The sequence below is a fragment of the Oncorhynchus mykiss genome, chromosome 8, assembly GCF_057628025.1.
Source record: "Oncorhynchus mykiss isolate SJ-2025 chromosome 8, ASM5762802v1, whole genome shotgun sequence".
Taxonomy (NCBI): Eukaryota; Metazoa; Chordata; class Actinopteri; order Salmoniformes; family Salmonidae; genus Oncorhynchus; species Oncorhynchus mykiss.
In genome coordinates, this window is record NC_143029.1 from 67,672,578 (window position 1) to 67,699,370 (window position 26,793).

A 26,793-nucleotide genomic window follows, 5' to 3' on the forward strand; every position below is an offset into this window, starting at 1 on the left:
TTTCGCAAGGCACTGTATATCACTGATCACAGGTTTTTGTTGAACACCGCTGCCTTGGATGTAAAACGTCTGATACCTGATATCGGCATTATTTACACTAGGTCTGTCAACATCCTAATTTGTGCAGTGTTTCTTTACACACTTCTGCAATGTACTTTCACTATTTTATACATGTGTGCTTTGTTTGGAGTTGTATTTTTCAACCGAGACTGTATCACTATTGATGTCGACCACAGATGCAGCAACCAATACTTTATGGCAAGTTAGTGTAACAGTTTGCAGTGCTGTTGTTGAAGCTAAGCACCACTGAAGTGGGTACTTCATTATGAACTGTGCATGCCTACTCCTGCTATGTAATGCTTTAAAATGTAGCTGATGAGCGTTTTCAATGATTGAGCAGTATCGCATTAATGGAAACGAAGACTGTTCTCAGGGCAGGTCTGCCGGTTTTGACTAGCATAAGTAACTTTTCGCAGCAGGTTAGGAGAACATGCATAATTAGGATAATTAACGTGGCGGGTTTAGGAGAATTAGGTTAAGGTTAGGAAAGGGTTAGCTAAAATGCAAAAATAGTCTCAACGCCACTCAAACATATTTATCTACATCCAGGCCTGCCCTGAGAACAGACTTGGTTTCCACTAATGTGATGCTGCACTAATTGCAGTCATTCGATGTAGATTAATTCTTATTATAAACTGGTTGGTTCAAGCCATGAATGCTGATTGGTTGACAGCCATGGTATATCAGACATTTTTTTACTGCTCTAATTACATTGGTAACCAGTTTATAATGGCAATAAGGCACCTCAGGGGTTTGTGGTGTATGGCCTATATACCATGGCTACGGTCTGTATCCAAGCATTCCATGTTACGTTGTGCACAAGAACAGCCCTTAGCCGTGGTATATTAGCCATATACCAAACCCCTATGGCCTTATTGCTTACTTATATTATTCCTTTCTAAATAATATGGACATGTCTTCTCAAAAGGGAGGGAACTGTGAACACAAGAAACATTGTACAAACAAAGAGTAACATTTTAATCAAAAATATGATTCACTTGAAAATGTAGTTGTAAAAAATATAAAGATTGCATGATCTATCAACATGTATATGTTTGTTACAAAATTAGCATAAAATATATGTAAATGTAACAGTATGACACACTAGGTGGCTGGTTATTTAGGAATCAGTTTAGCTAACATGTACAAACCCATCAATGTGGAGTGGGAGTGTGTAACTACTTTGTTTAATGTTCCAGAACTTTACAACAGTTAGCAATAAACACAGTTCCACAGTTTGTTTTCTTGTCTTTTCTGATTTGATCAGTTTGTAGAGCATGGCGTCCACAATGCCAAGATAGTGGGTTCAATTCCAGGGACAACCAATATGTAAAATGTATGCACACATGTCTGTGAGTCGCTTTGGATAAAAACATCTGCTAAATGGCATTATCATATCCTACATAGGAAAGTGCTATAATGAGTAATTTACCTTTAAGAGTTATAACTCTTTCACTTCGAAGGATATCAAAGTATATGCACTGAGTGTACAGAACATTAGGAACACCTTCCTAATATTGAGTTGCACCCCCTTTTGCCCTCAGAACAGCCTCAACTCGTTGGGCATTGACCACAAGGTGTCGAAAGCGTTCCACAGGGGTGCTGGCTCATGTTGACTCCAATACTTCCAAAAGTTGTGTTAAGTTGACTGGATGTCCTTTGGATGGTGGGCCATTCTTGATACACACAGGAAACTGTTGAGCGTTGCAGTTCTTGACACACTCACACTGGTGCGCCTGGCACCTACCACCATACCCCATTCAAAATGAGACGGCCTACAGGGAGGAGGTGAGGGCCCTCGGAGTGTGGTGTCAGGAAAATAACCTCACACTCAACGTCAACAAAACTAAGGAGATGATTGTGGACATCAGGAAACAGCAGAGGGAACACCCCCCTATCCACATCGATGGAACAGTAGTGGAGAGGGTAGCAAGTTTTAAGTTCCTCGGCATACACATCACAGACAAACTGAATTGGTCCACTCACACAGACAGCATCGTGAAGAAGGCGCAGCAGCGCCTCTTCAACCTCAGGAGGCTGAAGAAATTTGGCTTGTCACCAAAAGCACTCACAAACTTCTACAGATGCACAATTGAGAGCATCCTGGCGGGCTGTATCACCGCCTGGTACGGCAACTGCTCCGCCCTCAACCGTAAGGCTCTCCAGAGGGTAGTGAGGTCTGCACAACGCATCACCGGGGGCAAACTACCTGCCCTCCAGGACACCTACACCACCCGATGTCACAGGAAGGCCATAAAGATCATCAAGGACATCAACCACCCGAGCCACTGCCTGTTCACCCCGCTATCATCCAGAAGGCGAGGTCAGTACAGGTGCATCAAAGCTGGGACCGAGAGACTGAAAAACAGCTTCTATCTCAAGGCCATCAGACTGTTAAACAGCCACCACTAACACTGAGTGGCTGCTGCCAACACACTGACACTGACTCAACTCCAGCCACTTTAATAATGGGAATTGATGGGAAATGATGTAAATATATCACTAGCCACTTTAAACAATGCTACCTTATATAAATGTTACTTACCCTACATTATTCATCTCATATGCATACGTATATACTGTACTCTATATCATCGACGGTATCCTTATGTAATACATGTATCACTAGCCACTTTATACTATACTATGCCACTTTGTTTACATACTCATCTCATTTGTACATACTGTACCCGATACCATCTACTGTATCTTGCCTATGCTGCTCTGTACCATCACTTATTCATATATCCTTATGTACATATTCTTTATCCCCTTACACTGTGTACAAGACAGTAGTTTTGGAATTGTTAGTTAGATGACTTGTTATTACTGCATTGTCGGAACTAGAAGCACAAGCATTTTGCTACACTCGCATTAACATCTGCTAACCATGTGTATGTGACAAATACAATTTGATTTGATTTGATTTGATTTGAAAAGCACTTAAATATTTTGTCTTGCCCATTCACCCTCTGAATGGCACACAGACACAATCCATGTCTCAAGGCTTGAACATATTTCTTTAACCTGTCTCCTTCTCTTCATCTACACTGATTGAAGTGGATTTAACAGGTGACATCAATAAGGGATCATAGCTTTCACCTGGATTCACCTGGTCAGTCTATGTCATGGAAAGAGCAGGTGTTCCTAATGTTTTGTGCACTGTAGTTTTGTACATTTGGTTAACATGGTGCAAATAAGGTGCAAATAGAATAATATCTGACTCAATAATCAGTATTGATAATCAAAGTACACAGCATATTGTATCACAGGGTCTGAACGACACTCTCCCTATAAAAGTCAGCATGTCAAAGCAGCTGAATGTTGTGACGGCGAGAGCAATCTCATTCTTTACCTGGAGATTGGCATTAAAATGACTCACATAGTAAATCCTGAATGCATTGTATGGAACAAAGCATACTATAATGGCCAGCATAAAGAAAATACTTTTGATCTGAGCCCAAAACTCCTGTTGCGAGAAGATCATCGCCCTGTGAGTTCTGTACACACTCCACAGAATACACATCTGACAACAGCCCAGGGCTAATGTAAGTATGATGATGAGAGCACTGAGGATGTAGTTCAGCACAGCTACAGCATGTTTCTCATCAAAAACTCCTCCAAAGTTAAAGCACTGATTTTCACTGGTGGTTGTGTTACTGTCTGTAGATGATCCATATTTCACAGCAGTTAAAGGGACCACCACAATTAGCATGAGGCCCCAGACAGCAGCACTGGCCCCTAGGGCATGTAGCCTCCTGTAGAACACCTGCTTAGAACTCCTGAAGAAGTCGTGATAGCGGATCACCAGAATTATCACGTAGAAGATAAAGGCTAGGTACATGTGGGCGAGGATCATGGCACTGACCACCTTGCAGAAGTTAGGCCCGAGATGCCACTCGCCGGCCGCGTAGAAGTAGAGGCGGAAGGGCACGGTCAGGAGAAAGAGGATGTGGACCATGATCAGGTTCAAGACGGCTGTGGTGGTCACCGAGCAGGCGTTGAACTTGATGTTGTTGATCATGAGGGACATGCTGATGATCCCTCCAATAAGCACTATAGTGTATATTGACAGCAATGCATATCTGTATGATTTAGGTATGACATTGTCATCTATGTTGTCGCAAGATGTATTGCTCTCATTCCCCATTCTCTCGTCTTGGGTCTCTGAAATGCTAAATAAGGAGTAAGTTTGAAGTAAGACATTTAACACTATTATTTAGATACAAAGAGTATGCTTATAAATTCACTGTTTGGTTAGTTAGGTGGTCGTCTTACCTTAGTTGAATGCACCAACTGTGAGTGGCTCTGGATAAGAGCGTCTGCTAAATGACCAAAATGTAAATGTAGATGTAAATGTAGAAGATAATGCGGGCTCTCTCACAATCGTTCTATCTCTCCATCAATTCTATTCAAATTGCATCCAAAATGGACATTGATCTATCATACCCATATAATCTGTACATAGCTAAACAGCACTGACAAATAACAGTCATGATCTAAGTCGTCTGAAAAGCTTAATAAAGAGATCTGGCAAAGGGAATAGGTGAGAATATAGTAAAACAGACAACATCTGAATAAATAGAAACACAAATTTAGCTGATCCTCTTCTGAAGCAACACATGAGAGAAACACATGGTCATACCTTTGACATAACATAAGGTTGTCCGTTTCAGAGTACTCACCGGCTGCATACACACCTAAGAACTGGCCTCTCCAGTAGTCATTGGTATGCATATACGACCTGTCAGGAGGTACAGTTGGATAATTATTGACTCCAATGACAAGAGTTTTCCTGCGTGTGGCTTGTAGCTGATAGATTTTACCAGATTTCTAGTACAGTATCAGTCAAAAGTTTGGACACACCTACTCATTCAAGGGACTTTCTTTATTTTTACTAATTTCTACATTGTAGAATAGTGAGGACATCAAAACTATGAAATAACACATATGGAATCATGTAGTAACCAAAATAACTGTTAAACAAATCTAAATATATTTTATATTTTAGATTCTTCAAAGTAGCCACCCTTTGCCTTTAAAACTGCTTTGCACACTCTTGGCATTCTCTCAACCAGCTTCATGAGGTAGTCACCTGGGGTGCATTTCAATTAACAGGTGCCTTGTTAAAAGTTCATTTGTGGAATTTCTTTCCATCTTAATGCGTTTGAGCCAATCAGTTGTGTTGTGACAAGGTAGGGAGATGGTATAAAGAAGATTGCCCTATTTGGTAAAAGACCAAGTCCATATTATGGCAAGAACAGCTCAAATAAGCAAAGAGAAACGACAGTAAATCATTACTTTAGGACATGGTCAGTCAATACAAAACATTTCAAGAACTTCAAGTGCAGTCGCAAAAACCATCAAGTGCTATGATGAAACTGTCTCTCATGAGGACCGCCACAGGAAAGGAAGGCCCAGAGTTACCACTGCTGCAGAGGATAAGTTAGTTGTAGTTACGAGCCTCCGATTGCAGCCCAAATAAATGCTTCACTGAGTGGTCAAATTTCTGCAAAGAAACCACTACTAAAGGACACCAATAATAAGAAGAGACTTGCTTGGGCCAAGAAACAAGAGCAATGGACATTAGACCGCTGGAATTCTGTCCTTTGGTCTGATGAGTCAAAATTTGAGATTTTTGGTTCCAACCGCCGTGTCTTTGTGAGACGCAGAGTAGGCGAACGGATGATCTCTGCATGTGTGGTTCCCACTGTGAAGCATGGAGGATGAGGTGTGACGGTGTGGGGGTGCTTTTCTGGTGACCCTCTCAGTGATTTATTTAGAATTCAAGGCACACTTAACCAGCATGTCTACCACAGCATTTTGCAGCGATACGCCATCCCATCTGGTTTGCGCTTAGCGGGACTATCATTTGTTTTTCAACACTCTAATGACCCAAAACACACCTCCAGGCTGTGTAAGGGCTATTTGAACAAGAAGAGTGATGGAGTGCTGCATCAGATGACCTGGCCTCCACAATCACCGACCTCAACCCAATTGAGGTGGTTTGGGATGAGTTGGACCGCAGAGTGAAGGAAAAGCAGTCAACAAGTGCTCAGCATATGTGGGAACTCCTTCAAGACTGTTGGAAAATAATTCCTCATGACGTTGGTTGAGAGAATGCCAAGAGTGTGCAAAGCTGTCATCAAGGCAAAGGGTGGCTACTTTGAAGAATCTAAAATCTAAAATATATTTTGATTTGTTGAACACTTTTTTGGTTACTACATGATTCCATATTTGTTATTTTATAGTTTTGATGTCTTCACTATTATTCTACAATGTAGAAAATAGTACAAATAAATAAAAACAGTTGAATGAGTAGATGTGTCCAAACTTTTGACTGGGACTGTAGATCAATTTATCTACGGCGGAAGTATAACCAAATACTTCCTATTACTGACAGGCGAGACATGAAAGCAAATATTGACTGAATATCAAAGATAAGGTTACAGTAATTCCCTTTGGGTTTATATATTGTCAATGCTAATTTACCATTTACTGAGAGCAGGAGGAGGAGTCTCTGGATGCAGTAAATCTGTCTGCCAGGAAGGTACCCAACATGCTATGTAGATCATGACACTGATACACTCGTCTTTATCTTAGGAGACATATTCCATAATCCTTTATTAGTGCAGAATAGAGAACTGAAATAAGGAACTAAAACACCTTTCTAATCTACAGCATCACTAAATGGAAAGTCAACAAATACCCTTACATTTTCCTCCCAATGATAAAGCATGAACTGAAGAAGCCCAGAACATTTCCTGATTTCTTTGTATTGCCTTTGTAAACCGGCTTAATTTAGCTATTGGTGGTACTGCATAAAAGTTATTTTCAACATTGCATCACTTGTACTGTATGCACAGCACATTCGCACAACGTCTTCAATTTTGAATTGTGTAGATATATATGGTACCATTTCATTTTTAAAGGCAATACAAAGAAATCAAGAAGTGTAAGGGGCTTCTCCAGTCCATACTTTATCAGTGGGAGGAGCATTAAAGGGTATTTGTTGACTTTCCATTTAGTGATGGTGTAGATTATAAAGGTGTTTCAGTTCATTGTTTTCAGTTCTCTTTTCTGCACCAATAAATGATTTAGAAATATGTTACCTGGAACCGGCTCCTGCACCTTGGGTCAAAGTGAGAGCCAGGTGAAACCAAGCTCCAGCACTTTACGGGTCCAAAGAGAAGTAGGTTAAAACACAGGTTAAAAGTACGATAAACTAAGGTTAGGTCTAGGGTTAACCCTAGCTTCATGTCCACATCCTGGTTCAACCCTAACTTAAGCCTCACCCACAACCCTAACCCTAGCTTCATGTCCACATCCCGGGTTCAACACTTTCCCTTGCCTCAACCACAACCCTAGCTTCATGTCCATATTCCAGTTCAACTCCAACCACAACCCTTATCCTAATCTTGGCATAACCCTAACTAGGTTTGAATAGCAACCTGGGTACGGAGATTTTCCACCCAAACCCACTCCCCTTTTTCAGGATAAATATCTGCAAGAAACCGGTAAATTCAAATCAATTATTTCTATGAACAGCATGACGTGAAACGGAACTGTTAAATTATATGTGTCTAAATCTGTCTTCTCTATGGACCCCGGCCTACTCTCTGCTATCTGTATGATCAATCATCAAAGCTCAGGGTGGGGACAGACAGCGTATCTCAGTATAGAGCGCAGCGCATAATGCATGTATCATCTCATCAGGGTAACTTTTTTTCTTATGAAAGGTAGGACTACATTTGCTGCAGTAATATAAAGACTGAATGTGGTCTAATTTACATATCTCAATCTGCCGATTTGTTTGATTTAATTGCAGCTGCAGAGTTTTAAAACAGCCTATCACGCAAATATTGTTACCTTAAATGACTGCACATGCGGGCACTCTCACAATCGTTCTATCTCTCCATCAATTCTATTCAAATTGCATCCAATATGGACATTGATCTATCATACCCATAGAATCTGTATATAGCTAAACAGCACCGACAAATAACAGTCATGATCTAAGTCGTCTGAAAAGCTCAATAAAGAGATCTGGCAAAGGGAATACGTGAGAATATAGTAAAACAGACAACATCTGAATAAATAGAAACACAAATTTAGCTGACCCTCTTCTGAAGCAACACATGAGAGAAACACATGGTCATACCTTTGACATAACATAAGGTTGTCCTTTTCAGAGTACTTACTGGTTGCACACACACATAAGAACTGGCCTCTCCAGTAGTCATTGGTATGCAGATACGACCTGTCAGGTGGTACAGTTGGATAATTATTGACTACAATGACAAGAGTTTTCCTGTGTGTGGCTTACAGCCGATACTATGTGTGGAGATCTCATTTCACTGTTTATCAAATTTCTAGTAAAGTACAGTACCAGTCATAAGTTTGGACACATCTACTCATTCAAGTAATTTATTTAATTTTACTATTTTCTACATTGTAGAATAATAGTGAAGACATCAACACTATGAAATAACACATATGGAAGAATCATGTAGTAACCATGCACATCTAATTTACATATCTCAATCTGCTTATTTTATTTAATTTAATTGCAGCTGCAAAGTTTTAAAACAGCCTATCACGCAAATATCGTTGCTTTTAAATCAGTACGTATGCGGGGACTTTCACTATACAGTCGTGGCCAAAAGTTTTGAGAATGACACAAATATACATTTCCACAAAGTTTGCTGCTGCAGTGTCTTTAGATATTTGTCAGATGTTACTATGGAATGCTGAAGTATAATTACAAGCATTTTCATAAGTGTCAAAGGCGTTTATTGACAATTACATGAAGTTGATGCAAAGAGTCAATGTTTGCAGTGTTGACCCTTCTTTTTCAAGACCTTTGCAATCCGCCCTGGCATGCTGTCAATTAACTTCTGGGCCACATCCTGACTGATGGCAGCCCGTTCTTGCATAATCAATGCTTGGAGTTTGTCAGAATTTGTGGGGTTTTGTTTGTTCACCCGCCTCTTGAGGTTTGACCAAAGGTTCTCAATGGGATTAAGGTCTGGGGAGTTTCCTGGCCATGGACCCAAAATATCGATGTATTGTTCCCCGAGCCACTTAGTTATTACTTTTGCCTTATGGCAAGGCTCCATCTGTCATGTATTGTCATGTTGTGTCTTGTTCTTTCTCTTCACCCTGTCTCCCTCTGCTGGTCGTATTAGGTTACCTTTCCTTACCCTCCTTCCCCCAGCTGTTCCTTGTCTCCTCTAACTACCTCGTTCACCCCTTTTCCCACCTGTTCCCTTTTTCCCTCTGATTAGGTCTCTATATCTCTCTCTGTTCCTGCTTCTGTCCTTGTCGGATTCTTGTTTGTGTTAGTCATGCCTGAACCAGACTATCGTCATGTTTGCTGCAACCTTGTCCTGTCCTGTCGGAATCTGCCGGTCCATCTGAGCCTACCTATGTTTGGTTATTAAAGAAGCTCTGTTTACGTTAATTCGCTTTTGGGTCCTCATTCACGCACCGTAACAGAAGAATCCGACCAAGAATGGACCCAGCGACTTCGGATCCTCTCCACTCAGCCGTCGAGATCCAGGGAGCGATGCTAGGCAGACACGAGCAGGAATTGTCTGCTGCTCGACATGCCGTTGAGACCCTGGCCACCCAAGTCTCCAACCTCACAGAACAGGTTCACCATCTCCGCCTCGATCCACCGGCCACTTCCAGGGCTTTCGAATCTCCGGAGCCCAGAATCAATAACCCGCCGTGTTACTCTGGGGAGCCCACTGAATGCCGCTCGTTCCTCACCCAGTGTGATATTGTGTTTTCTCTCCAGCCCAACACTTACTCCAGGAGCACTGCTCGTGTCGCCTACGTCATATCTCTCCTTACTGGACGGGCTCGTGAGTGGGGCACGGCAATCTGGGAGGCAAGGGCTGAGTGTACTAACCAGTATCAGGACTTTGAGGAGATGATACGGGTTTTTGACCGATTTGTTTTTGGGGAGGAGGCTTCCAGGGCCCTGTCTTCCCTATGTCAAGGTAATCGATCCATAACAGACTACTCTATTGAGTTTCGCACTCTTGCTGCCTCCAGTGGCTGGAACGAGCCGGCTTTGCTCGCTCGTTTTCTGGAGGGTCTCCGCGCAGAGGTAAAGGATGAGATTCTCTCCCGGGAGGTTCCTTCCAGCGTGGATTCCTTGATTGAACTCGCTATTCGCATTGAGCGACGGGTTGATCTTCGTCACCGAGCTCGTGGAAAGGAGCTCGCGTTCTCCGTTGCCCCCCTCTCCGCATCACTACCATCTTCCTCTGCCGGCTCGGGTGCTGAGCCTATGCAGCTGGGAGGTATCCGCATCTCGACTAAGGAGAGGGAACGGAGAATCACCAACCGCCTCTGTCTCTATTGCGGTTCTGCTGGTCATTTTGTCACTTCATGTCCAGTAAAAGCCAGAGCTCATCAGTAAGCGGAGGGCTACTGGTGAGCGCTACTACTCCTGTCTCTCCTTCAAGATCCTGCACTACCTTGTCGGTCCATCTACGCTGGACCGGTTCGTCAGCTTCCTGCAGTGCCTTAATAGACTCTGGGGCGGAGGGCTGTTTTATGGACGAGACCTGGGCTCGGGAACATGACATTCCTCTCAGACAGTTAAGGGAGTCCACGGCCTTGTTCGCCCTGGATGGTAGTCCTCTCCCCAGGATTCAGCGTGAGACGCTACCTTTAACCCTCACTGTCTCTGGTAATCATAGCGAAACCATTTCTTTTTTAATTTTTCGTTCACCTTTTACACCTGTTGTTTTGGGCCATCCCTGGCTAGTTTGTCATAATCCTTCTATTAATTGGTCTAGTAATTCTATCCTCTCCTGGAACGTCTCTTGTCATGTGAAATGTTTAATGTCTGCTATCCCTCCTGTTTCCTCTGTCTCTTCTTCACAGGAGGAGCCTGGTGATTTGACAGGGGTGCCGGAGGAATATCACGATCTGCGCACGGTGTTCAGGGCCACCTCTCTTCCTCCACACCGGTCGTATGATTGTAGTATTGATCTCCTTCCGGGAGCCACTCCCCCCCGGGGTAGACTGTACTCTCTGTCGGCTCCCGAACGTAAGGCTCTCGAGGATTATTTGTCTGTAGCTCTTGACGCCGGTACCATAGTCCCCTCCTCCTCTCCCGCCGGAGCGGGGTTTTTTTTTGTTAAGAAGAAGGACGGGTCCCTGCGCCCCTGCATAGATTATCGAGGGCTGAATGACATAACAGTGAAGAATCGTTATCCGCTTCCTCTTATGTCTTCAGCCTTCGAGATCCTGCAGGGAGCCAGGTTTTTCACTAAGTTGGACCTTCGTAACGCTTACCATCTCGTGCGCATCAGGGAGGGGGACGAGTGGAAGACGGCGTTTAACACTCCGTTAGGGCACTTTGAAAACCGGGTTCTTCCTTTCGGCCTCGCTAACGCTCCAGCTGTCTTTCAGGCATTAGTCAATGATGTCCTGAGAGACATGCTGAACATCTTTGTTTTCGTTTACCTTGACGATATCCTGATTTTTTCACCGTCACTCCAGATTCATGTTCAGCATGTTCGACGTGTCCTCCAGCGCCTTTTAGAGAATTGTCTTTTTGTGAAGGCTGAGAAGTGCTCTTTTCATGCCTCCTCCGTCACATTTCTCGGTTCTGTTATTTCCGCTGAAGGCATTAAGATGGATCCCGCTAAGGTCCAAGCTGTCATTGATTGGCCCGTCCCTAAGTCACGCGTCGAGCTGCAGTGCTTTCTCGGCTTCGCGAACTTCTATCGTCGTTTCATCCGTAATTTCGGTCAGGTGGCAGCTCCTCTCACAGCCCTTACTTCTGTCAAGACGTGCTTTAAGTGGTCCGTTTCCGCCCAGGGAGCTTTTGATCTCCTCAAGAATCGTTTTACATCCGCACCTATCCTTGTTACACCTGACGTCACTAGACAGTTCGTTGTCGAGGTTGACGCGTCAGAGGTGGGCGTGGGAGCCATTCTTTCTCAGCGCTCCCTCTCTGACGACAAGGTCCACCCTTGCGCGTATTTTTCTCATCGCCTGTCGCCGTCGGAACGTAACTATGATGTAGGAAACCGCGAACTGCTCGCCATCCGCTTAGCCCTAGGCGAATGGCGACAGTGGTTGGAGGGGGCGACCGTTCCTTTTGTCGTTTGGACTGACCATAGGAACCTTGAGTACATCCGTTCTGCCAAACGACTTAATGCGCGTCAGGCGCGCTGGGTGCTGTTTTTCGCTCGTTTCGAGTTCGTGATTTCTTATCGTCCGGGCTCTAAGAACACCAAGCCGGATGCTTTATCTCGTCTCTTCAGTTCTTCAGTAGCCTCCACTGACCCCGAGGGGATTCTCCCTGAGGGGCGTGTTGTTGGGTTGACTGTCTGGGGAATTGAGAGGCAGGTAAAGCAAGCACTCACTCAAACTCCGTCGCCGCGCGCTTGTCCTAGGAACCTTCTTTTCGTTCCCGTTCCTACTCGTCTGGCCGTTCTTCAGTGGGCTCACTCTGCCAAGTTAGCCGGCCACCCTGGCGTTCGGGGTACGCTTGCTTCCATTCGCCAGCGTTTTTGGTGGCCCACCCGGGAGCATGACACGCGTCGCTTCGTGGCTGCTTGTTCGGTCTGCGCGCAGACTAAGTCCGGTAACTCTCCTCCTGCCGGCCGTCTCAGGCCGCTTCCCATTCCCTCTCGACCGTGGTCTCACATCGCCTTAGATTTTGTCACCGGACTGCCTTCGTCAGCGGGGAAGACTGTTATTCTTACGGTTGTCGACAGGTTCTCTAAGGCGGCTCATTTTATTCCCCTTGCTAAGCTTCCTTCTGCTAAAGAGACGGCACAAATCATCATCGAGAATGTTTTCAGAATTCATGGCCTTCCGTCAGACGTCGTTTCGGACAGAGGTCCGCAATTCACGTCTCAATTTTGGAGGGAGTTTTGCCGTTTGATTGGGGCTTCCGTCAGTCTCTCTTCCGGCTTTCACCCCCAGTCTAACGGTCAAGCAGAACGGGCCAATCAGACTATTGGTCGCATCTTACGCAGTCTTTCTTTTCGCAACCCTGCGTCTTGGTCAGAACAGCTCCCCTGGGCAGAATACGCCCACAACTCGCTTCCTTCGTCTGCGACCGGGCTATCTCCTTTTCAGAGTAGCCTCGGGTACCAGCCTCCGCTGTTCTCATCTCAGTTCGCCGAGTCCAGCGTCCCCTCCGCTCAGGCTTTTGTCCAACGTTGCGAGCGCACCTGGAAGAGGGTCAGGTCTGCACTTTGCCGTTATAGGGCGCAGACTGTGAGGGCTGCTAATAAGCGTAGAACTAAGAGTCCTAGATATTGTCGCGGTCAGAGAGTTTGGCTCTCCACTCAGAACCTTCCCCTTAAGACCGCTTCTCGCAAGTTGACCCCGCGGTTCATTGGTCCGTTCCGTATTTCCCAGATCATTAATCCTGTCGCAGTTCGACTTCTTCTTCCGCGATATCTTCGTCGCGTCCACCCGGTCTTCCATGTCTCCTGTGTCAAGCCCGTTCTTCGCGCCCCCGCTCGTCTTCCCCCCCCCCCCCATCCTTGTCGAGGGCGCACCCATCTACAGGGTCCGTAGGATTTTGGACATGCGTCCTCGGGGCCGTGGTCATCAGTACCTAGTAGATTGGGAGGGGTACGGTCCTGAGGAGAGGAGTTGGGTTCCCTCTCGGGACGTGCTGGACCGTGCGCTGATCGATGATTTCCTCCGTTGCCGCCAGGTTTCCTCCTCGAGTGCGCCAGGAGGCGCTCGGTGAGTGGGGGGGTACTGTCATGTATTGTCATGTTGTGTCTTGTTCTTTCTCTTCACCCTGTCTCCCTCTGCTGGTCGTATTAGGTTACCTTTCCTTACCCTCCTTCCCCCAGCTGTTCCTTGTCTCCTCTAACTACCTCGTTCACCCCTTTTCCCACCTGTTCCCTTTTTCCCTCTGATTAGGTCTCTATATCTCTCTCTGTTCCTGCTTCTGTCCTTGTCGGATTCTTGTTTGTGTTAGTCATGCCTGAACCAGACTATCGTCATGTTTGCTGCAACCTTGTCCTGTCCTGTCGGAATCTGCCGGTCCATCTGAGCCTACCTATGTTTGGTTATTAAAGAAGCTCTGTTTACGTTAATTCGCTTTTGGGTCCTCATTCACGCACCGTAACACCATCATGCTGGGAAAGGCCTTGTTTGTCACCAAACTGTTCCTGGATGGTTGGAAGAAGTTGCTCTCGGAGGATGTGTTGGTACCATTCTTTATTCATGGCTGTGTTCTTAGGCACAATTGTGAGAGATCCCACTCCCTTGGCTGAGAAGCAACCCCACACATGAATGGTCTCAGGATGCTTTACTGTTGGCATGACACGGGACTGATGGTAGCGCTCACCTTGTCTTCTCCCGACAAGCTTTTTTCCAGATGCCCCAAACAATCGGAAAGGGGATTTATCAGTGAAAATGACTTTACCCCAGTCTTCAGCAGTCCAATCCCTGTACCTTTTGTAGAATATCAGTTTGTCCCTGATGTTTTTCCTGGAGAGAAGTGGCTTCTTTGCTGCCCTTCTTGACACCAAGCCATCCTCCAAAAGTCTTCACCTCACTGTGCATACAGATGCACTCACATCTACCTGCTGCCATTCCTGAGCAAGCTCTGTACTGGTGGTGCCCCGATCCCGCAGCTGAATCAACTTTAGGAGACGGTCCTGGCACTTGCTGTTCTTTCTTGGGTGCCCTGAAGCCTTCTTCACAACAATTGAACCGCTCTCCTTGAAGTTCTTGATGATCCGATAAATGGATGATTTTGGTGCAATCTTACTGGCAGTCTTATATAGCCTCTGTCTCTTGCACAAAAGAACCTGCGCTCCACTGGCCTCTCTCCTAAGAAAACGCTCCTTAACTCTTGGAGTCCCAGGAAAAGCTAGACTAGAATAGCTTGCTGAAAAATGTGTTTCTTCTGCATTTCTTATGCTAATAGACTATTCCAAGCAGGATGCAAGCTCTTGTTTGTTGAATGTTAATACAGCAGCCAATATAACTCACAGGTAGGGAACCGTGATGGTGGTAGAATACAGCAGCTATTTATTCAGACCCATAACCATTCAATATACATGAAGAGAAGTGATATCCATCTGCATCTTATTCTATATCGTTACGATGATGAAGATAAGGACATTACATTTATTTGATTTAACTGTTGAAAGCCAGGAAGGAATGAAGCAACAATAAATATATAGAGAAAGAGAAGGTAGCTATGCAAGTTGCACAACATTAGGGGAAATATTTTGAAAGGTATATACAGTTGAAGTCGGAAGTTTACATACACCATAGCCAAAAACATTTAAACTCCGTTTTTCACAATTCCTGACATTTAATCCTAGTAAAAATTCGCTGTCTTAGGTCAGTTAGGATCACCACTTTATTTTAAGAATGTGAAATGTCAGAATAGTAGTAGAGAGAATGATTTATTTCAACTTTTATTTATTTTATCACATTCCCAGTGGGTCAGAAGTTTACATACACTCAATTAGTATTTGGTAGCATTGCCTTTAAATTGTTTAACTTGGGTCAAATGTTTCGGGTAGCCTCCCCACAATAAGTTGGGTGAATTTTGGCCCATTCCTCCTGACGGAGCTGGTGTAACTGAGTCAGGTTTGTAGGCCTCCATGCTCGCACACGCTTTTTCAGTTCTGCCCACAAATTTTATATAGGATTGAGGTCAGGGCTTTGTGTTGGCCACTCCAATACCTTGACTTTGTTGTACTTAAGCCATTTTGCCACAACTTTGGAAGTATGCTTGGGGTCATTGTCCATTTGGAAGACCCATTTGCAACTAGGCTGATGTCTTGAGATGGTGCTTCAATATATTTTGTGAAGTGCACCAGTCCCTCCTGCAGCAAAGCACCTACACAACATGTTGCTGCCACCCCTGTGCTTCATGGTTGGGCATTCTTATCCCTTGCTTTCTAGCTAGCCAGTCACGACCTCTATATAATCAACTCGGGGGTCTAGCACCTTCCACAGAGTTACATTATTTTCCAGAGAATGCATAGTGCCTCGAGTTGATTATCCCTTTTATACCATGGCTATAATTTAACACAGTTACTGTACCACTATAAATGTGTTCATTTGCAGTTAGAAATGTTTTCCACATCCACTGAAGTAGCTAGCAAGTTTACTATATACCTTAGCTACAGTATTTGCCTTGGTATCCAAACAAACATACCTGCTAGTTTAGCTAAGCAAACCATAAGTCCTGTCTTGCTATTCAACAATGCCAATAATGTTTTTTATTCGACTTTTGCTTTCAAAAGCAGCTCAAACATAGAACAAGTAAGAATGAACTATAGCCATTGAATGCTACCGTGCTGATATACCGTGCGTTTTAGGTCAATAATGTACGCTCTAGAATGCCCTTCAAGCCAATCAGAAATTAGTGTTCAATAATGCCACGGTATAAAACTAGATAAAGGGACAGTTGGGAAAGATAGATCCTGAGAGGGTTTGTGCTGATTGTATGGAGATTGTGACAGCTGGTTAAGTGGCGTCCCTTGAGAAGGCAAGAACAAGATGTATGTCAGGAGAAGTGCAGTATTATCATAAGGAGACTATACTTGTGGAGGAGGAATTGAGGGAAAAAGAGAAGTCTACGACAGATAGGGAGAAAGAGGGTAAGCTTGAGTCTGTTTAAAAAAGGGAGATTGAAGACAGGAGGAGAAATAGAAGTGAATGAGGAGGAAGTGTCAGGATAAAGATGAGTCTGTGACAGTAGGAGTGAAGTTTTTGGAAAAAGTAGACCCTTGCCTTTTGGCTGATCCATTTTTGGTTTCAGGGTGCTGTGAAATTGGTGAGGGGAACCAGAAGTGGTCTTGTGATAATTGTTTGTGTTTCTGCTGGTCAGAGGGAGCAGGCACTCCGTGTTAAGCGAATGGGGGCAAGAGATGTGAATTGTTTTGCTCTCAAGAAAAGGGCGCCATTGAATGCAGTGATTACTGGAGTAGAGGTAAATGTGAAAGCTGACCAACTGAAGGGAAAGATTCCCGGTGTTTGTGATGCTCGTCGTTTGGTGCTACTCAGACAGGGTGGCGTGAGTGGTGAAACAGAAGAGTCGTTGTCTGTTCTTTTGACTTTTGATGTTGTGTCTTTGCCCGACAAAGTGATGTTAGTTTATCCTGTGCAAGCTTTTGTGCCGAATACATTATATTGTTACAGGTGTCAAGTTTATCACATGCCAGCCAATCAGTATTCAGGGCCCGAACAACCCAGTTTATAATGTGGTGTAAAGCATATTTATTACTTGTTTGTTTCTTAGGGATTCATTTAACTATAACTAAAACACTATAGCAATTATGCCAACCACTAGATGGTGTTGTTGGTCAGGTTTTTAACTAAACTAGGAAAGTCCAGATACTATTTATTTAATAATTTGTCTACGACAGGCTATATCTAATACAATGTTTTATTAGAGGCTGTAATAGTCTTGTTCGTCATCAAAAGACATGGAGAGACAAACCTCCAAAAGAATAACATTGGAAAGTAATAGCAGTATCTTCTGATCAAGTTAATCAGTTTATTAATCATATTTTGTACTTATTCAACTATCCAATAATAAGAAGCATGTTTATTTAAATAGTTAATGCCCTAAACATCAGCTCATATTACATAACTCTCATAAATCATGACAAATATTCCTACATACAAATATATGTTTATTGTCCCTCTGCATTCCTGAGTAATAAAAAAAAAGATTGTTTTGCCTCTACTTCTTTTATGGTTTGTCTCAGGATTAGAACAACCCTAATCTCGGTTAACCTAGAAGTAAAATCCTGCGTAATTTGGTCAGCTGTACATGCAGAATCTGCCCACGGGATATTAGTACAACTCTCTTCATTCAAATAGCCATTCCTTCTAGCTGGTATTCACTTTAACCTTTCCAGTTTTAAGAGTGTTGCGTTTATAGGTCAAAACAATATTTTAATAAACTTTTCTCATTCATAGTACGTTATCAATGGTACAGTATGTTACGTTGTGAAATTCTCTTTTCAGTATCGTCATCTCAATGTTCTCAAAATAGTATTTTTTTGCTTTTCATTTTTTTCAAAAAGAAATGATTGCTTCAACATGCAGTCTAAAATCAGATCTCAGTAGTGTTCAAGAATTGCTGATATGTATTGAAATGGTTATATGCACAGGCTCCTGCTGATCCTGATTGGATCATGTGGCAGAACTTTTGCAGATTATCTAGGATTAGTTGTTACAACCCCAATCTGACCCACTACAATAATCCAGTCCTTAACTCTAACATAGCATACACTACACCCTTACTCGATCAGCAATTCAACTAGTGTAATTCTTTAGAGAAAGGACATGCTGTGAGACAACACGGTAGGGAGTCTGTGTGGCGGCCAACAGCTCTAGAATGTCAAACATTTATACAATAAGGTAGGCTGTGCATGCTCTTCTACTCTACTCATTCTGTTGTTGGTTTATGTGAATGTTGCTTTACTTGGCTCAAGTTGCTGCATTGATTGTACATCATCTGCCAGCTCAGTATGTAGGACAGTGATCCAACATAATTAAGGGGGGTTACACCTCCAAAGTATTATTTGAAATGTATCAAAACCATTTTAAAAGCTTTACTTATTCCAGGTCTGATTTAGCAACATATGTCATTTTTACTGTATCTGCTCACAATCACACATGTTCCTATGTTTCTCTAGAGCTATTCTCTGTGGTCAGTGGTCCTCTAGTGAAAGACTAGATGGCAAAACGGTTATCATTACTGGAGCCAATGCTGGCATTGGCAAAGAGACAGCAATGGACCTGGCAAAGAGAGGTAAGTACACTTGTGTAACAGTATAACTTTAGACCGTTCCCTCGCCCGAACCAGGGACCCTCTGCACACATCAACAACAGTCACCCACGAAGCATCGTTACCCATCGCTCCACAAAAGCCACAGCCCTTGCAGAGCAAGGGGAACCACTACTTCAAGGTCTCAGAGCAAGTGACGCGACCGAATGAAACGCTATTTAGCGCGCACCACCGCTAACTAAGCTAGCCGTTTCACATCCGTTACACTTGCACCAGCATGTTAGTATACAGTACATGTACCACCATGTTGTGGTGAAAGGATGGGTAGCATGATGCATGTTTGTTGACATAAACTGTACATATTTGACATATACTCTGACATTTTTCTATAATCATCAGGGGGCAGGATAATCTTGGCCTGCAGAGACTTGGGCAGAGCTGAGGCGGCACAGAGAGAGATCATTGAGAAATCTGGAAACCCCAACATTGTGACCAGAAAGATGGATTTGTCCGACACAAAGTCCATTAGAGAATTTGCAGAGTTAATCAACAGGGGTTTGTAGAGACTTGTCACTCGTCCAATCTCTTTATAATCTCAATGTGATGACTTTGTCTCATGTAGAAATACAATATGGAATATAATACAAAACACAATCAGTCTTAACTTCAGTGATTACTTTTTTTATTTGGAAATACTCTTTCAGAGGAGAAACAAGTGAACATTCTTATCAACAATGCTGGGATCATGATGTGTCCATACTCTAAGACCGCAGATGGCTTTGAGATGCAGTTTGGAGTGAACCATTTGGGTGAGACAGAGCAACCTAACACAAATGAAGAGATACAAATAGGCTATAGGGGTGAAATTATATATTATCTATAGTTCTTACCCTATGAAAATATTAGTCAGTAATACGTTGTATAAGAAATCTACTGTAGAGTAGCATGTTAGAATATCATGTCTTTCAGGTCACTTCCTGCTCACCTTCCTGCTGATTGATCTGATAAAGAGATCCAGACCAGCCAGAATCATCAACCTGTCCTCCATGGCTCACAAATGGGGTTGGATCCAGCTAGAGGACATCAACAGTGAGAGGAGCTACCACTCCAGAAGAGCATATGGACAGAGCAAATTAGCAAACATCCTGAGTATACGGTCCCTGGCCAAGAGACTAAAAGGTTTGTGTTACATTTTTTTTTCTCCCATATTGGTGTTGACATTATCAGTGGACCTGGGCAAGCAAAACAAACTGCATTGAAAACACTGCGGTTTATGATAGAAGCTTTGCAAGATTGGCTGGCTTTCCATCATAGAAGTTTTGCATCATTGGCTAGCTTAAAGATAATACTTTTCTTAGAACGTCTTATCTTGTTCACTAATATACTTTCTAGCACTGCTGTTCTTTTACAAACATCCAAGAATTACTGTTTTATGAGATTGTCGATCCAGGCCCCTAAATCTTGTTATTTTGTGCTTATTCTCTAAGATAAAAGGTAATATGTGATAACTGCACTATTTAGAAGAGGTTTGATTCTCTACTTCCATTTTTCCTTTGTTAGACACTGGAGTGACAGTTTATGCAGTCCATCCAGGTATAGTGAGGACTGAGCTGAAGAGACACATGAATTTAGCCCTGCTGATATCCTGGAAGATTGTCAGACCTTTCACCAAAACTATTGTACAAGGTGCCCAGACCTCCATCTACTGTGCTGTGGAGCCAGAGCTGGAGACAGAGAGTGGTGGATATTACAGGTGAAATCACACAATGAAGTGAATTGGTTTTTAGACCACAGTGACATTTTAGATAAATCCTAGGTTTACATAAGATATTTAGTATATGATACACATATAATTTGTTACTGAATTGTATTTGCATTGTTCACAGTGACTGTAAACCCTCCAGCTGTACCAGGGCTGCCAGGGATGATGAGATGGCTCAGAAACTATGGGAACTCAGCTGCCAAATGCTTGGGATAACATGGGACTGAACATCATCCTTGAATATCATTATAGATAGGCTAGAATATGTCAATTGTTTGAAAAGTGCATGCCTTGAATGCTTACACAATAGGTTATACTATGGAATCTATAGTTATACTATTGTTATGCATACTATGAATATGAATGCTGTATACGCAGAGCTTGACTTGGGATGAAATTGGTCCATTAGAATATGTACACAGAAATTCCCAAATGGCATTAGCCTATGTTATAGAGACCTGATTATTCAGAGTTAAGGGTTCATACTCAGTTTGACATATGGAATTTCATAACTTTTCCATTACTTTTAACCAAATGTCCATGACCATTAATTGGTGGCATCTCTATGTAGCCTACATGGAAAAAGTCAGCATGAATGTGATATTGACACTAGAAGGCTGCTGGTCTCCGATCACATGTAGCCCTACTAGCTCCTGTCGTTGTGCCCTTGATCAAGGCACTTAACCCCCCACAAAGTAGAATAAATGCACTTTTAACAGGATCGGTGTCCCCCTGCAGGACGGTTGAGCTAACATGCGCTAATATGATTAGCATGACGTTGTAAGTAACAAGACCATTTCCCAGGACATAGACAAATCTGATATGAGCAGAAAGCTTAAATTTGTGTTAATATAACTGCACTGTCCAATTTACAGTATCTATTACAGTAAAAGAATACCATGCTATTGTTTGAGGAGAGTGCACACTTATGTCCATGAAAATGTATCAATAAACTAATTAGGTACATTTGGGCAAACTTGATACAACATTTTGAACCGCAATGCAATGGTTCATTGGATTAGTCTAAAACATTGCACATACAATGCTGCCATTTAGTGGCCAAAATCTAAATTGTGCCTAAACTGGAATAATACATTGTGGCCTTTCTCTTGCATTTCAAAGATGATGGAACAAAAAAACAAATGTTATTTTCTTTGTATTATATTTTGTGTTATATTCTCTATTAATTACACTAGCTATAACATTTCCACAAACTTCAAAGTGTTTCCTTTCAAATGGTATCAAGAATATGCATAACCTTGCTTCAGGTCCTGAGCTACAGGCAGTTAGATTTGGGTATGTCATTTTAGGCGAATATTGAAAAAAGGGTCCGATCCTTTTTTAGACATTGAGACATGAGCTGTGTTCGAATACCAATACTATTGGTATTTTAGTATACTAAAACTATATCATTTTAGTATACTAACAGTATCCTTTCAGTTGCGCGTACTAGAGCTACGCCTGTCTACCTGAAGTTGATGCTGTTGTTTTGCAACCCCTTGTTAGAATAACAAATTAGAAACTAGATAGATCCTTTATGACTTCGGGTGTGTTCGTAAATTTAATCTGGAGTGCCAAAGAGCATAGTGCGCTCTGGGCGTTCGTAAATTCAGAGCTTTTCAGATTGTCAGTTCATAAATTCAGAGTGTTTAGCTCTTGGATCGTTCTGAGTGCACACTGGACGCTCTGGCCGACAGTAGGGTTGATCCAAGCGTTCAGACCTTACAACAGCAGTCAAGCAGCTAAACTAACAGGCTAGCTAGCTAGCTACTTTCACACACAAACGAGAGAGAACCTCACTCTGCCCATTTTACTCGCCCTAGCAGAGCTGTTTGGGCTGTTTTCATGTTATCCAGAGCGTTGGTGACTGTAACTTTGCTGCTGGCAACAATTTAACTACGCTTTTTTGCCGAAGTTAACTGACACCGGTCATGTTCAACGGGTGTTGAGCGTACCAGTTATTCAGATGAACGCACCCGAATTAACAAGGTCCATAGAGAACGCACAACGACTATACCATTTAGCTAAGCATGACGTGCATAATTAAGTGAATACAAATTGGGTAGTTACATAGCATATATGTTAATATACTGTCAAGTTCGATGTATTAGTAGCCAACTAACGTTAGGTAGCTAGCAAACATACCGGTACATACTGCTGTAATGATATGCTAAACTCAGTAAAAAAAAAAGAAACAGCCTTTTTTCAGGACACTGTCTTTGAAAGATAATTAGTACAAATCCGAATAACTTCACAGATCTTCATTGTAAAGGGGTTAAACACTGTTTCCCATGCTTGTTCAATGAATCATAGACAATTAATGAACATGCACTTGTGGAACGGTCGTTAAGACACTAACAGCTTACAGACGGTAGTCAATTAAGGTCACAGTTATGAAAATTTAGGACACTAGAGGCCTTTCTACTGACTCTGAAAAACACCAAAAGAAAGATGCCCAGGGTCCCTGCTCATCTGCGTGAACGTACCTTAGGCATGCTGCAAGGAGTCATGAGGACTGCAGATATGGCCAGGGCAATAAATTGCAATGTCCGTACTGTGAGACGCCTAAGACAGTGCTAAAGGGAGACAGGATGGACAGCTGATCGTTGTCGCAGTGGCAGACCACGTGTAACAACACCTGCACAGGATCGGTACATCTGAACAACAACTGCCAGAGTTACACCAGGAACGCACAATCCCTCCAATCAGTGCTCAGACTGTCCATGTCCGCAATAGGCTGAGAGAGGCTGGACTGAGGGCTTGTAGGTCTGTGTAAGGCAGGTCCTCACCAGTCATCACCGGCAACAATGTCGCCTATGGGCTCAAATCCACCGTCGCTGGACCAGACAGGACAGGCAAAAAGTGCTATTCACTGACGAGTCGCGGTTTTGTCTCACCAGGGGTGATGGTTGGATTCACGTTTATCGTTGAAGGAATGAGCATTACACCGAGGCCGGTACCCTGGAGCGGGATCGATTTGGAGGTGGAAGGTCCGTCATGGTCTGGGGCGGGGTATCACAGCATCATCGGACTGACCTTGTTGTCATTGCAGGAAATCTCAACGCTGTGCATTACAGGGAAGAAATCCTCCTCCCTTATGTGGTACCCTTCCTGCAGGCTCATCCTGACATGACCCTCCAGCATGACAATGCCACCAGCCATACTGCTCGTTCTGTGTGTGATTTCCTGCAAGACAGGAATGTCAGTGTTCTGCCATGGCCAGCGAAGAGCCCAGATCTCAATCCCATTGAGCAATATGGGACCTGTTGGATCGGAGGGTGAGGGCTAAGGCCATTCCCTCCAGAAATGTCCGGGAACTTGCAGGTGCCTTGGTGGAAGAGTGGGGTAAAATCTCACAGCAAGAACTTGGAAATCTGGTGCAGTCCATGAGGAGGAGATGCACTGCAGTACTTAATGCAGCTGGTGGCCACACCAGATACTGACTGTTACTTTTGTTAATTCATTTTGACCTCCCCCTTTGTTCAGGGACACATTATTCCATTTATGTTAGTCACATGTCTGTGGAACTTGTTCAGTTTATGTCTCAGTTGTTGAATCTTGTTATGTTCATACAAATATTTACACATGTTAAGTTTGTTGAAAAGAAACACAGCTGACAGTGAGGACGTTTCTTTTTTTGCTGAGTTTATATGGCTCGTAAGGATAGCGTAGCAAACAAATTGTCAGCAAAGATAACGTGTAATGTAACTTATTTGAAAAGTCTTTACTTTATTACATTGCTGAACATGTTCTTAACATTTGTCATAATTCGTTAACACAATTAATTTGTATCTGCTGTTGTCGGACTTCGGCTACATATTTTCCCCCATTTTCTTCAAATCTGAAAACTTTGTGAAGCCACGCCCATTTTCTGAAGATATAATTATGGGCCCTAAAAGCACGAAAATAGTATCCACTGCTTGTATACTTCGTATTTTGGCGAATGTAGTACAACATCTGGGAACTTTTGACATACTAACTATATCCATACTATGACCAATAAGCATACTACATCCTCAAGTTACATCATAAATGGTTATGGTTAATATGAGTATTCGAACACGGCTATGGATTATGTGTGCCATTCCGAGGGTGAATGGGCAAGACAAAATATTTAAGTGCCTTTGAAAGGGATATGGTAGTAGGTGCCAGGCGCACTGGTTTGAGTGTGTAAAGAACTGCAACGCTGCTGGGTTTTTTCACACACAGTTTCCCGTGTGCATCAAGAATTGTCCACCACCCAAAGGACATCCAGCCAACTTGACACATCACTTTGGGAAGGATTGGAGTCAACATGGGCCAGCATGCCTGTGGAACGCTTTCGACCCCTTGTAGATTCCATGCCCCGATGAATTGAGGCTGTTCTGAGGGTAAAAGGGGTTGCAACTCAATATTAGGAAGGTGTTCCTAATGTATTGTACACTCAGTGTAGTTAGTCTATCATTATTTTATAGCAAGGGTGCTCAACTACTATTTGAGACGGTCCAGTGACACAAATATCCTAGGTGGCAAAGGTCCGGAGGGATATCGTCCTTTATCAGCGCTGTGGTATGGCGTAGTAACAAACATAGTTGTCTACGACTTAGGAAACATGACGTTATATAAAATGTGCATTAAATACATTAAATAAATTAAATGAGACGAATAACTTGAATTAATTACAACATCTTTCGAATTTAACATTGCTGAAGAACAAAAGTGGTTGCATAATTGTCTATGCAAAAAGTGCACTCTTAACCAAGTGCATGTTTTCTGGAGAACAAAGGATGGCTTAACAAACATAATCTGAATGCACAGAATACCACTGTGGGCCATGCAATATTCTTGTATAAGTCACTCTGGGCCTTGCCATTGCATCAATGAGAGAAATTATACTTTCTGTCTCCTGCCAAGGCATTGAACTTTGGCACAAATGGTGTGAGAGCCACTCTGAGACACTGGTGCAGGTGTTCATTGGTGAGCCAGGTGCAGTATTTGTTTTTAATAAAGTTCATTGTGGAGAAGGCTGATTCACAGCTGTATGTGGAGCCAAATGGTCAGGATGTATAGTGCCAGTTTCTTGAGCACAGGGACATCAGCTGCAGGCACAATCTTTCCCCAGAAAATAACAATGTCACAATCACCAGCCTGCACATTCAAAGTCACATTTTCTTGCAGCTCTATCAACTCTATTTCTGTGATGTAACATCTACCCATCTGAAGATCTGTTTTTCTTCTTCTGACAACTTTGTCACATTTGTCACATGCATTTCATTAGCTGTGGATGAATCAACAGATAACACTGATAATGCCCAGCTTCTGTGATGCAAGGTAAAGGAGCAATAAAGATTTTATGGTTGCTCCAACCAACAACGTTGTGATTAATGCCTTTTTAATTAAACCATCTCAACCAGTATAGCCGTGGGAAGTAGTGGTGCTGTGGGTGCTGCCTCAACCCCCAGATAAATCAGAATAAATAGAAAAATGTAATAAGAAGCAGCAGCAGTTCTCTTCCAACAGTGAAGTCATCAAAGCGAGCCTTGAAGTTATCAATCAGCTTCTGGATGAAATCGACATGGTTGCGAACATCTTTATCTCCCTGCGTTTGTACCAGAAGATTGGGGAACAAGTTCTCCCTGGAGATCATTCTTGAAAAGCTCCAATTTATTCTGGAAAGCCTGGACTGCTCTTATTATATCACACACTGTGTTTAACCGTCCCTGCAGCTTAACATTCAGTTGATTAAGATGTGATGTAATCTCTGTCAGAAATGCAACTGTTTCCATCTTCTCATCTTCCAAAAAGGTCAGAAAACTGAGTGGCCTCTTTTGCTCGGATAAGAAAGTTTTGATTTCCTCCTAAATGGCCCATAAGCGTTTCAAAACCCTGCCTTTGCTGAGCCATCTTACATTGTTGCTAGTAGTAAGTCATCCAAACTGCCATTGGCCTCTGTCAGAATGCCTCGTAGCAGGCGATGTTGTAGAGATGATGTTGTTCTCCAAATGTTGATCAGTTTCATCATAGTTGTCATGACCGCAGAATACTATTTTCCCAGACTGGCATACAGGACAGATTGATGGATGATGCAGTGATATAATGTCAGGCCAGGGTGGTCATCTTTAAAACGTGCAACCAGTCCCCTCCCTCTTCCTGTCATGGCTGGAGCTACATCTGTGATGATGGAGACCACTGACTTCAGATCTTTCCCTCTTTTTGTCAGCAT

At 43.0% G+C, this 26,793-nt stretch overlaps 2 protein-coding genes and 1 pseudogene across 2 annotated transcripts; 1 reads left to right on the plus strand and 2 right to left on the minus strand.

The window, feature by feature from the left end:
* Positions 1-1,024: 1,024 nt before the first annotated feature.
* LOC110529131 (putative G protein-coupled receptor 141) lies at positions 1,025-4,419 on the minus strand. Its single transcript, XM_021611271.3, has 2 exons — positions 4,339-4,419; positions 1,025-4,235 (listed from the first exon to the last, which is right to left on the minus strand). Exon 2 carries the CDS (start codon positions 4,208-4,210, stop codon positions 3,305-3,307), a length of 906 nt encoding a protein of 301 aa, XP_021466946.2. The 5' UTR covers positions 4,211-4,235; positions 4,339-4,419; the 3' UTR covers positions 1,025-3,304.
* A 13,885-nt stretch (positions 4,420-18,304) lies between these two features.
* LOC110529132 (retinol dehydrogenase 12-like) lies at positions 18,305-21,805 on the plus strand. Its single transcript, XM_090183126.1, has 7 exons — positions 18,305-18,459; positions 18,738-18,853; positions 19,229-19,384; positions 19,534-19,638; positions 19,799-20,008; positions 20,390-20,582; positions 20,716-21,805. The coding sequence occupies exons 1-7, from the start codon at positions 18,437-18,439 to the stop codon at positions 20,816-20,818; spliced, it is 906 nt and encodes a 301-aa protein (XP_090039252.1). The 5' UTR covers positions 18,305-18,436; the 3' UTR covers positions 20,819-21,805.
* A 4,232-nt stretch (positions 21,806-26,037) lies between these two features.
* LOC149982086 (general transcription factor II-I repeat domain-containing protein 2A-like) lies at positions 26,038-26,793 on the minus strand (annotated as a pseudogene).

Bases quoted from the DNA above. Each gene is read 5' to 3' on its own strand.
- LOC110529131 (XM_021611271.3), bottom strand. From the start codon at position 4,210: ATGGGGAATGAGAGCAATACATCTTGCGACAACATAGATGACAATGTC.
- LOC110529132 (XM_090183126.1), top strand. From the start codon at position 18,437: ATGTCAAACATTTATACAATAAG. The intron at 18,460-18,737 runs GTAGGCTGTGCA...ATGTTTCTCTAG, and splicing joins TCAAACATTTATACAATAAG to AGCTATTCTCTGTGGTCAGT. The intron at 20,583-20,715 runs GTGAAATCACAC...CATTGTTCACAG, and splicing joins GAGAGTGGTGGATATTACAG to TGACTGTAAACCCTCCAGCT.